Below are 12651 nucleotides of genomic sequence, written 5' to 3'. Positions count from 1 at the left end.
TTATCCTCAGCGAAGATTGAGACAGTATGTTCAATGCTCACCTAAAGGGCATTAATAAACAAGTTAAAAAGCAAAATGGCCTTCTGTGTGGTACTGTATTAAATGCTTTAGCAAAGTCTAAGTAGTTTACATCTACTGCCATGCCAGAATCTAGGTTCCTGCTCACATCCTCATAGAAGTAAATTGGCCTCACGTGATCAAATATGCATAAAAACATGCTGGAACAAACTCATAGTATTGTGATTTGCAATGCATAAGTATTTAACCCCTTATTACCCATTCCAAAAGCTTTCCCACCACTGATGTCAAATTAACAGCCCTATAGTTTTCAGGCTGAGAACTGGATCCCTTCTTCCATTTTTTATTTATTTATTTTTTTTCAAAAAGGCACATTATTAGATAAATCACATCTGATGAATAGCAGTAAAAGTCCTGTATTGTGTGTTTCATATGAGAATGTTGTGTTTGTACCCTATCTGTGCTGTATATGTGGGCACAAAAATGAAAACGGCTTTAATCAGCACACCGAACGGCCAAGGTATCTAAAACATTAGCTTTTATTCATTTCCTTTTAAAATGCCTGACGCGTTTCGTGCGCATGGGCACTTAATCATAGGCATACAGACGATAGCAAATACACAGTTTAAATAGTCCACTAGCTGATGACATCACAAATTGAACCAATTAAAATAAAACAAAACACAAAAAGGAAGAAAACAAAGCCAAAAACACAGATACCTTGGTAAACTCACTTAGAGGGAACATAACAGCTTATATCGAAAATTGAATTCAAACCATGTGGATGGCGAGTGCCTAACATAAAAATCCATTTCACCTCCACTCTCAGAAGTTTATTCCACATATTGCTGCCTCTCTCATCAGGAAAAATTCTATCAATTACTTGGATTTGTAACAAAGACTCATTTCCATTGCAACAGTTAATAAAATGCTTAGAGACCGGACTGTTTCCATTTCTTGCAACAATATTTCCAATATCTTCTCGCATTCTGCATTTCAGTGGACGAATTGTACAGCCCACATATTGTATAGAGCAGCGAGCACAGGTCAGCAGGTAGACCACATAACGGGTGTTACAGTTAGCATAAAAACGCATCTCAAAAGTCCTTTGTGTAACTGAACTCCTAAATACTGTAGACCGATTAATATGGGTGCACGTAATGCACCACAAGGATAGGTTCCATATGTAGTTAGCCACGTAAATTTAGCTGGTTTTTGCCCTAGAACTGTGGGAGAGTGGGGGCCCTACGCGAAACAAATCTGCAACCATTTTCCAAAATTGGGGCAAGGTGAGAATCATACAGAACAGGAAGAAGATTCTGTATAATATTCTTAATTTCATAGAACTGTCTACTATAGGCTGTTACAAAGGTTGGGATATTATGTCCTTTTTTTAGCCCCATCCCCACATTTATCCCTTAGTAATTCAGACCTATCCTTCTGTAGAGATTTCCTAAAAGCCGGAACCAGAAGTTTCATCCTCTAGGAAATGGTTTCTCAAAAGACAAGCTTGTTTGATGAAGGCCTCGTCAGTGCTACAGTTTCTCCGCAGTCTATAGAATTGGCCCAGAGGGATCCCTCTATAAAAGTGACTGAGATGGCACGAATCAGCCCTCAAGAGTGAATTCCCTGAGCAAGACTTCCTGAATGTGTCAGTCTCAATTGAAATACCAACACCTCTCAATTCAAGGTCTAAAAAAGTGATTCGTGTGGAATTAAACAAACTCGTGAATTTTAAATTTAAATCATTGGCATCCATCATTCTCACAAAGTGCGAGAATTCACTTTCGGTGCCTTTCCATATAAAAATGAGGTCATCCACATACCTCCTATACAGTGCAATGTGTGTCACCAAAGGCAGTGCTCCCCCAAAGATGTGGGACTCCTCCCACCAACCCATATAAAGGTTGGCATAGGAGGGTGCGAATTTCGCACCCATTGCTGTCCCACATCTTTGGAGGTAAAAAAATGCCATCAAACTTTAAAAAATTATGTGTTAATAAATCAGAGATGGCGTCTAGAATAAAATCCTTCAACGACCTATCATATGCGCTGTATCTATCCAAAGGATACGAAATAGCTATTAGACCCTTATCATGTGGGATACAAGAGTAGAGAGACCACATCCACCGTGCCCCAAGAATAAGACTCGTGCCACCCAAAATCACCCAAAATTTGCAAAATATGCTTAGTGTCTCGTACATAAGAGGCCAAACGTAAGACCAAAGGCTGTAGTAAAACGTCAATATATTCTGACAATGTCTCATTGAGACTGCACACCAGACACAATAGGTCTGCCCACAGGTGGACGTTCCACTTTGTGCACCTTGGGCAGATGATAGAAAACTGGAATCTTTGTCTCATTAGGGATTAAGTAGTTCCTAATCCTCAAACTAATAACCCCATTGGTATATGCCTTGAAAACCAAATCCTTAAGAATTTAAAAAAAAACTATCTGTAGGGTTGGACCGTATAATTTGGTAAGTGGATACATTCTGTAACTGTCGCATAGCCTCAGCTCTATACGTTACAGTATCCAAAACTACGACCATCCCTCCCTTGTCCGCATTTTTAAACACTAAGGATGTGGGCACAAGTCCAAAATCACATGTGTCTACAAGGGGGAAATGCCACCATCTTCTGGGGCATCCCCAAAACTCTGCACAATAAGCTGTTCAAGGTTTGGGGACTGTTTGCATGAGAGCAGTTTTTCATCCTTGGATGAAAGTATTGGTTTCCATCCAAGTAATGGAGTACTAGTTGTAGCTCCCTTGCAAACAAGGACCTCCAAGTGAGGTTTGTATGTAACTGCTAGGGGTAGATGATTATCCATTTGTCTCTTCTTCTATTTCACAAATCACCCCTGGGAATTCTGCTTGGTTTTTTTTTTTTGTTTGTTTTCAGTGGTTTTTATATCTGGTTGATAAACATTTTCCAGAGATTGATTAGTTATTGTTTTCTTTCTGTGTTTTCAAAGCACACAGAGCTGTATCTTATAGCCTGGCTATAATCTATAGTTTTTTGTGTGTTTGGAGTGGAAACTTTGGAATATAGCTCGATCTAAGAACAGCCTCCCTTCCTTAAAAAAAGTCCAGGCTATGGACATAAGTTAAAAAAAAAAAAAAAAAAAGATAGTTTAGAGAGCCAGTTTCCTTTAACAAAACAGCTGGGTCCTGAAGGAGGAAATGGAAATTCTATTTTAGTCACAATGTCTGCAACAACATCAATAAAGCAAGGACTCTCAAATAACTTAACGTCATATTTTGCTGGCAGAAAAACATAGAATGGAGTCTATAAACAGTGCTTGGTATACATATTGTCCAAAACGAAAAAAATGAAGAAAACGTTATCACCTGTTTAAAATGTCAGCAATACATTTCCATTCTACAAAATGGCAACAAAAATATAAAGAAAGGTCAACGTTTTGAAAGGCAAGAAATAACAGGAGAAATATTCTTTCCAATCAGAGCATAAGATTTGATTTTGCAGTTGTTATTTCAATTTGTTCTCTCTCCAATACACCATCACACAAATCTCAGATAGAAGCAACACCAACAGATATTTGATGCCTTATATCTCAAAATCACATTGCACTGGGCAAAATCGAAGTTGTCCTTGAAATGGCCCTGAAGCTATTGTGAATTAAAAGTCCCCCATCATCAAAATGGATTTGTAGTTTTCACAACAGTTATGACACAGTTATGGTGGTTATAGTTGGACACATAGCAGATCTGTACCTTTTATTATTATATAACCCCATACTTGTATGTATGTATATTTTTATTTATAAAGCGCTACTTATGTACGCAGCGCTGTACCCTCATTATGCTTGTAAGAGTGTAAGAGTTTACCCAACCAAGAGGGCTTGCATTAAAATGTACCTATTTTACTTCAAGTAGAACTCTACTATAGTATAAAAATACAGATTCACTGAAAGTATAGGTAGAGCATATTTCTATACAAGGCTTAAATCTCTGCTTCATGCTGGAGATAGAACTTGACTCATTTTACCTTCACCTACAAAACAGCACAATTTAGAAATGTGTTAGTTTCACAGTTTTGCACACCAAAGACTGGAATCTGTATTTGTTGGCAAGGAACAGTGGAAATCTGGCCTGGTCATGATAACAGAGAAAGGAAATAAACTACACTAAGAGGAGAACATGGGAGTTTCAATCATTTCACAAATAGGATTTGCCAGGAGATACAGAGGGAAATCTTAGGAGGTGGCTTTATTTTGTTCCAAAATAGAGAGAGACTTCAGAGGATTGTTTACAGAACTGCAAAATCTAAACCCCTTGGCAGACTTTAGCACAACTCATCAATCTAATATATAGCATGTTTAATGGATCAACTAAATGTCTGTCAAGAATTGTTCCTCTGTCATCTATGGAAAGCTGTTTGACCGAAATGCAATGCAAATATATAACACCATGAGGTATTCTATGGAGAAAAACAACAAATGTTTTGTTTCCATCCTTAACCATGCACAAAAGAACATTCATTTTGCCCTAGCAGAAGATTATTTGCTTCCGAACACAGTCTTACTACCACTGGTTTCTAGCTATGGCTCAGAAAAATAACTAGCAGCAATTGCTTAATGCCACATTTCCCAAACTGTTTTAGGGGAAATCTATAGGCAACTGTTGCACAAGTGACACACTGCTAAGAATACTATACACTTACAAATGTAGTGCTGAGATATAATGGTGAAATGTGCATTACTTTGGTTATCAGAGGTTTCAAATGTGTTATTCTCAGTGGCCCATTCTTTTACATCTTCATAAGACAACAGTGCACTGGACTGAAATCCATATTTGGGTCCAATTACTTACAAATCTGAGTTTTACCTGCTAAACTGAGATATATGCTAAATACCTTTAATCTAACTCAATACCCCATTGTAAATGATGTTCTACAGCAGTGCTGTCAAACTTCTGTGGTACCGAGGGCCAGAATTTTTCTGGCCTACATGGTGGAGGGCCGATAATGGAAGCCAGTTTTGACCACTCCCCTTTTTTAAACCACACCTACTTCAAACTACACCCATGTTATCACAAGAGCTTTTAAGACCATCCCCACATTAATGGTGGCAACACAGAAAAAACCCAACGGTTGGTGCTCACTGAAGGGATATCACCCTTCATTCATATGTGAAAGAATTATATTATGTCATATTAAGACATACACTTAAATCCATATGCCTCCTCCTCTTCTGTGGATAGCACAGCAACCACCAGCATTTGGAAATAGCCATTATATGGTACCTAAGGTGTGTAATTACACACCTTAGGGACCATATAATGGCTATTTCCAAATACTAACAAACTCTCAGAACAAACCCCTGCCAGGTTCACCTCCTACAGGCAGCATAGGGCAGGGAGAGTAAGGCACACACAGGCTACATAAGAAAAGGCAGAGTATGGCACACACGGGCAGCATAGGGCAGGCATATGGCACACACAAGCAGCACAGGAAAGGCAGAGTATGGCACACACAGGCAGCATAGGAAAGGCAGAGTATGGCACACACAGGCAACATACGAAAAGGCAGAGTATGGTACACACAGGCAACATAGGGCAGGCAGAGTATGGCACACACAGGCAGCATAGGGGAGGCATAGAGCAGGCAGAGTACTGCCATACTCTGCCTGCCCTCCCCTGCCTATGTGTGCTATACTATGCCTGCCCTCCCCTGCCTGTGTGTGCCATACTATGCTTGCCCTCCCCTGCCTATGTGTGCCATACTATGCCTGCCCTCCCCTGCCTATGTGTGCCATACTATTCCTGCCCTCCCCTGCCTATGTGTGCCACACTATGCCTGCCCTATGGCACACACAGGCAGCATACAGAGACACAATGCTGGATGTGTCAGAGGGAATGTCTGAGGTGTGAACAGGTGAACAATGTGGGTGATTACAGCCTGAGCCTGAGGTGTGAACAATGCAGGGGGAAAACAATGAAGGCATTAAAAAGGTGTGAACAGTACAGGGGATTTCATGATTAAACAATACAGAGGGATTACAGCCTGAATCTGAGGCGTGAGCAATGCAGGGGGCCAGTTAATCTCAGTACTGATACCATTTAAAGTTTACACAAAGGTAAGCCATGAAATCAGCCAGACAGGTGGGGGGCCACACAGAGGGGGGTTGCGGGCCGCCAGTTGGACAGCAATGTTCTACAGGAGTGCTGTCCAACTGGCGGCCCTCAACCCCCCTCTGTGTGGCCCCCCACCTGTCTGGCTGCTTTGATGGCTTACCTTTGTGTAAGCTTTAAATTGTATCAGTACTGAGATTAACTGGCCCCCTGCATGGTTCTCACCTCAGATTCAGGCTGTAATCCCTCTGTATTGTTTAAAAATGTAATCCCCTGTGTTTTCACACCTTTTAGTTTCTGCATTGTTCACACCCGCAGTGTTCACACCTCAGGCTCAGGCTATAATCACCCACATTGTTCACCTCTTCACACCTCAGACATTGTATGTACTGCCTGGACTATGCTGCGTAGGGTAGGCAGAGTATGGCACATAGGCAGCATAGGGCAGGGAGGGTATGGCACACACAGACAGCATAGGGCAGGGAGGGTATGGCACCCACAGGCAGCATAGGACAGGCAGAGTATGGCACCCACAGGCAGCATAGGACAGGCAGAGTATGGCACGCACAGGCAGCATCGGGCAGGCAGAGAATGGCACACACAGGCAGCATAGGGCAGGCAGAGTATGGCACACACAGGCAGCATAGGGCAGGCAGAGTGCTGCCTGTGTGTGCCATACTCTGCCTGCCCTATGCTGCCTGTGGGAGGTGAACCTGGCAGGGGTTTGTTCGCAGTTGGAAATAGCCATTAAATGGTCCCTAAGGTGTGTAATTATATGCTGGGGGTTGCTGTGCTATCCACAGGGGAGGAGGCATATGGATTTAAGGGCGTGTCTTAATATGACAATTTAATTCTTTAACATATGAATGATGGTGTTGATATCCCTGCAGCGAACATTGTGATAAAATGGGTGTGGTTTGAAGTGGGTGTGGTTTAAAATGGGGGAGTGGCCACAACTGGCTTCCATTAGCGGCCCTCCACCATGTATGCGAGAGAAATTCCGGCCCTCGGCACCGCAGGAGTTGGACAGCACTGTTCTACAGTATATTCGTAGTTGATCTAATTTATGACAGTGTATTCACACAAGACCATTTCAAAATGTCTAACTTTACTGAGTCTGAATAACCTTGTGCAAGCCTATCCACAGCAACTGAAATGGATATCCACATTTTCATTCTCAAAAGGAAAAGACAAAGCACACAAATAAGTTTTGTTGAAAAAAAAATGCAGAATAACTGCTGATACAAATGATTTACAGATTTACATCCATGTTGATATTATAGTATTATGTACAAAAACAAATACACTGACCTCTATGTCCTGCAGACTGAACTCATTCTGATCTTTAAAGTTAGCAGCTCCAGCACTTAGCTCCATCAACATTTTTGCAATCTCTGGTTTTATTGCTGCTGTAAGTCGACTGGCGGCCTCCATGACATGTTCCTGCACGTCTTTCAGTTGCATAGCTGCCTTAGAGTAGTGCGAATTTCGGAAAACGCTGCTGAAAAGGTCTGTAAGGAAAGTGCTGGCGCGGCAGAAAACATTAAGAGCATCCAGGTACTTAGAGATTCCCTGCTGGATGTCTGCAATAGGGGTGGTATGGGCTGAAGAATGTGGGCAACTGCCACTATTACCCAAGGAAAGTAGGGATGGCGCTGCAGTTGTGGATGCTAAAGGTGCACTCAGAGTCCGGCTGAGCTCTGGCATCTGGTACTGCTGGTGTTGCTGCCCCTTCTGCTTGGACCCGCCAAGCAAAAACCGCCTCTTGTAGTCCATTTTACTTTCCTGAGCACTGCAGCAATACATATGTGTCCTACAATTCACAGGCTACCTAAGTTAACTTGCTGTGCCACAGAAATACAACTTCAGTTGACCGGCTATGTCAAATAATAAAGGAAGTTAGCATACACAGGTTTTGTAAAAGGCATTTCCAAAAGGCAGGCTCTGGGTAATCTTTATAAGCAGTGATAAAGGCAGTGATTTTCCTGACTTAAGAATTTTGTAGTATTCCTTGCAGTCCTGCTGCAGTTCACAACTTGTATTTTTGAAGCCAGCTGAAGTAATTGTTTTTTAAGTACTGTATTGACCCTTCAAACAGCTGCAGACAAGAGAAGTACAAAAGTACAAGCTGAATAAATTGTTCAGTGCCAGCCAAGGGACATTAATTAGTCTAAAGCAAGAAAATTAAGAGGGGGGGGGACTTCAATAATCCTTTAAATGCCAAGCAACTTGGAGCTTCATATATGGAATCCACTCCTCCTCAGGGAACAAAAACACTGATCAACAGCGATGAAAACCTTCTTCATTCGCAGAAACAAAACAGACAGACAAAAAAAACAGCAAAACAAAATTAAAAATAAAAAAAAAATGTTTAATCTCTAGCAGATCCAGTCTGCAAAATTCGAAGTGCCCTTAATATTGTGTCCTTCTCATCTCTGATCAGAGAGACAATCTGAATGCAAGTTGGTAAAACAAGAGATTTGCTGTTGGAAGCTCCCTCCTCTTCCTCTGTGTTTATTGAGGTAGTTAATAATGTTACAACGGAAACAAGTGCAGTTTCCAGATTGAATCTTCTGTGGATGGTAGTCTGGAGCAAGAATGCACACAATGTAACTGTAAGGCCTCTAGGTCATTTCCTGTGAAAGGAAAGCAAAAGAGAGGGGTTAAAGTACAATCCGTGGCTTTATTACTTCAAATTCCTGCAGCCATGAAAAACTAAGCATACATTATACTGGAGAGCAGAGGACAAAAACAATACTTAAAATAACTTTTACTTTCTTTTATAGATAGTCATATACTATATAAACTAAAGACTACAAAAAGGAAGACTAATCGCAGCAAGCAACAGACCCTTACCTCAGACAACTGAGGCGAGTACAGTACAGCTAAGTTTGAAATTCTAGGTCACAGTTAAACAATTTTTGTTGAGGCCAATGGATGTGAACCTGTTTTTTTTTTGGTCAGCTGTAATTTTTAAGAGCACAAAGACTCTATTGGCCCTTATGTTAACTGCCTAAAAAACCATGCACCACATGCTATTCAAAACAACCCCAATTTTGCACTGCCCTTAGATAAATTATATATAGGGTGCAACAAAGGGGAAGGAGAAAAAAAAAAAAGAGAACAGAAAGTGGATGGAAGAAAGGAAAGTGTTGTTCAGGTACTGGAATATTTGGTATCAGGGAAATTTCTAGATAAGGGGCCTTCTTCAATTTGGATACCGTAAAAATTGATTTCACATCTCTAAAGGTGTGGGCTCAATTATCCAGAATGCCATACCTGGGGTTTTCTGTATTGGTTATCGTTTCAAAATCTGGATCACCAAAAACATTTGAAAATCAATCAAAGCCAACATGATTGGTTTGCCACGGATACTGGTTTGTGCACTTTAGAATAAAGTACAAGCTACTGTTTCTATGGAAGGTGGCCTTCCCATAATTTGGAGCTAGGTAACAGGTTTCTGGATTAGGAATTCCATACCTGTATATTCTTTATACAACCATGTTTCACATTTCCAACTCACAATAGCATTGCAGGAAACAAAAATATCTGAATTAACAGGCTCAAAATAAATGAAAGTAGTGCTGTCCTTTTTGAGTATTTAAAAAAATTCAAAGTTAAATAAAATCTCGAGATATAATAGGAAACAGTATTATATTTAACATGACATTTAATATCCCACAGGTTCCATTTATGAACAATATTTCCATACGTCAAAAGTCAAACATAATAAATACTGATTAACTACCCCCATCATCCTAAAATACAAACAGATGTTTGTTCTAAGGTACAGAGACACAACCAACTCGCTGGCATTTCCTTTGTAGGAGTCAGGACAGACAAAAATAGCTTCTGAAAAAAATTAGATCTTCTCATGTGTTACCTATGTACCATCATAGGTTTCTCTTTATAGAACTACATGCTATCTACTAAACAATCTGCACTTCAAAAGCAACGGACAGTTAATAGATTTCTTTGAAAATTCTTGAGAAGAATTTTCCTAGTTAAAATCTATATATAGCAACGTAAAAGATAAATAAAATCATGTAGCCTAAATAAAAATGAATGTATAATGCATGAAAACCCATGTAGCAAAATATTAATTTAGTATCTGGTACTCATCCTTAAACCACTATGAAATACAATTTGAGACAGTTGCCTGAGGAGATATACAATTATACACTGCTCAAAAAAAATAAAGGGAACACATAAGACATCCTAGATCTGAATGAATTAAATATTCTTATAAAATACTTTGTTCTTTACATAGATGAATGTGCTGACAACAAAATCAGACAAAAATCATCAATGGAAATCAAATTTCCATTGAATCCAGTCCATGGAGGTCAGATTTGGAGTCACACAATTAAAGTGGAAAACACTACTACAGGCTGATCCAACTTTGATGTAATGTCCTTAGAACAAGTCAAAATTATGCTCAGTAGTGTGTGTGGCCTCCACGTGCCTGTATGACCTCCCTACAACACCCAGGCATGCTCCTGATGAGGTGGCGGATGGTCTCCTTAGGGATCTCCTCCCAGACCTGGACTAAAGCATCCACCAACTCCTGGACAGACTGTGGTGCAACGTGGCGTTGGTGGATGGAGCGAGACATGATGTCCCATATGTGCCAGGTCTGGGGAATGGGCAGGCCAGTCCATAGCATCAATGCCTTCATCTTGCAGGAACTGCTGACACACTCCAGCCACATCAGATCTAGCATTGTCTTGCATTAGGAGGAATCCAGGGCCAACCGCACCAGCATATGGTCTAACAAGGGGTCTGAGGATCTCATCTCGGTACCTAATGGCAGTCAGGCTACCTCTGGCGAGCACAGAGGGTTGTGTGGCCCCCAAGAGAAATGCCTCCCACACCATTACTGACCCATTGCCAAACCGGTCATGCTGGAGAATGTTGCAGACAGCAGAACGTTCTCCATGGAGTCTCCAGACTCTGTCACGTCTGTTACATGTGCTCAGTGTAAACCTGCTTTCATCTGTGAAGAGCACGGGGTGCCAGTGGTGAATCTGCCAATCTTGGTGTTCTCTGGCAAATGCCAAACGTCCTGCATGGTGTTGGTCTGTAAGCACAACCCCCCACCTGTGGACGTTGGGCCCTCATTCCATCCTCATGGAGTCTGTTTCTGACCGTTTGAGCAGACACATGCACATTTGTGGTCCGCTGGAGGTCATTTTGCAGGACTCTGTTCCTCCTTGCACAAAGGCGGAGGTAGCGGACCTGCTGCTGGGTTGTTGCCCTCCTAAGCCCTCTTCCACGTCTCCTGATGTAGTGGCCCGTCTCCTGGTAGCGCCTCCATACTCTGGACACTACGCTGACAGACACAGCAAACCTTCTTGCCACAGCTCGCACTGATGTGCCATCCTGGATGAGCTGCACTACCTGAGCCATTTGTGTGGGTTGTAGACTCCATCTCATGCTACCACTAGAGTGAAAGCACCGCCAGCATTCAAAAGTGACCAAAACATCAGCCAGAAAGCATAGGCACTGAGAAGTGTTCTGTGGTCACCACCTGCAGGACCACTCCTTTATTGGGGATGTCTTACTAATTGCCTATAATTTCCACCTGTTGTCTATTCCATTTGCACAACAGCATGTGAAATTGGCAATCAGTGTTGCTACCTAAGCGGACAGTTTGATTTCACAGAAGAGTGATTGACTTGGAGTTACATTGTGTTGTTTAAGTGTTCCCTTTATTTTTTTTGAGCAGTGTATATATAGTTCACAGGGAGGAGCACACCCTATACAAGTCCAAATGCCCTTGGTGCAGGTCAAAAAAACACTTTTTCTTTTGTATCAAGTCCTTGTGTGTGCGGCACTCTTACCAGAGTTAGCACCCACCTTACCAGAACTGCCCACCGGTAAAAATTTTTTGAGAAGGTGGCAGCCCCAGACCAAGGTCTGTTTAAAACTGCCACGACCAAGACCTATATAGACAGACTGCCACTGAACCTGACAAAAGTAAACTGTGAGTTGCTTTTACTTGAGTTATGCACTGTTAAAACTTAGTGAAAACTCCAATGTAAATAAAACAGACGGATTTCAATTGAAAGCTTCCATGGTTATTGCCGTCTTTACTTTGGAAAAGGTGTTGCCACGTCTGCCATTTAAGTAGATTCCCAACCCACACTTCTTCCAGTCAAGACAAGATCTGAAAAACCAAGAATACTTTTAAAGGTGTACAAAACGATAATCAGTGCATGTATGGTGGAAGACGAATCGACCCATATTGGTAAAAGCCTTGGATATCAGTTATCTCGTTGATCAGGCAGGACTAAAAATTTTGATCAGGTAGCTTTAAAGGAGCATGAACACTGTAATGGTAATGCTGAATTGTCAGATGGAGTAAAGAATTTCTTATGTTTTTAGCTGAAGGCTTTAATCTTGTTTCCACCTCCATCTGTTCATATTCTTGGTTCTGAAGAGTATGAGGTTTAGAGTATTGTCAATTCCACATTTTCCAGGAGAAGAACTCAGTGCCCAGAATCATCAGCAGCTCACCTGGTAAAAAGTTCCATTC

General features: G+C 41.3%; 1 protein-coding gene across 2 annotated transcripts in view; it reads right to left on the bottom strand.

Moving 5' to 3' along the window:
* The window catches only part of kiaa0355 (uncharacterized protein KIAA0355 homolog), a 63068-nt gene that overhangs the window by 32657 nt on the left and 17760 nt on the right, over window positions 1–12651 (bottom strand). For both annotated transcript variants that reach the window (XM_004913560.4, XM_002935788.5), the window contains exon 2: window positions 7425–8749. In XM_004913560.4, the coding sequence (XP_004913617.2) occupies window positions 7425–7919 (495 nt within the window). In that variant the 5' untranslated portion in view covers window positions 7920–8749. The remainder of the gene's footprint in view (window positions 1–7424; window positions 8750–12651) is intronic.

Source organism: Xenopus tropicalis, chromosome 4, assembly GCF_000004195.4.
Source record: "Xenopus tropicalis strain Nigerian chromosome 4, UCB_Xtro_10.0, whole genome shotgun sequence".
NCBI lineage: Eukaryota > Metazoa > Chordata > Amphibia > Anura > Pipidae > Xenopus > Xenopus tropicalis.
The sequence above is the reverse complement of the archived record's forward strand: the minus strand, read 5'-3'. Positions and strand labels throughout refer to the sequence as shown.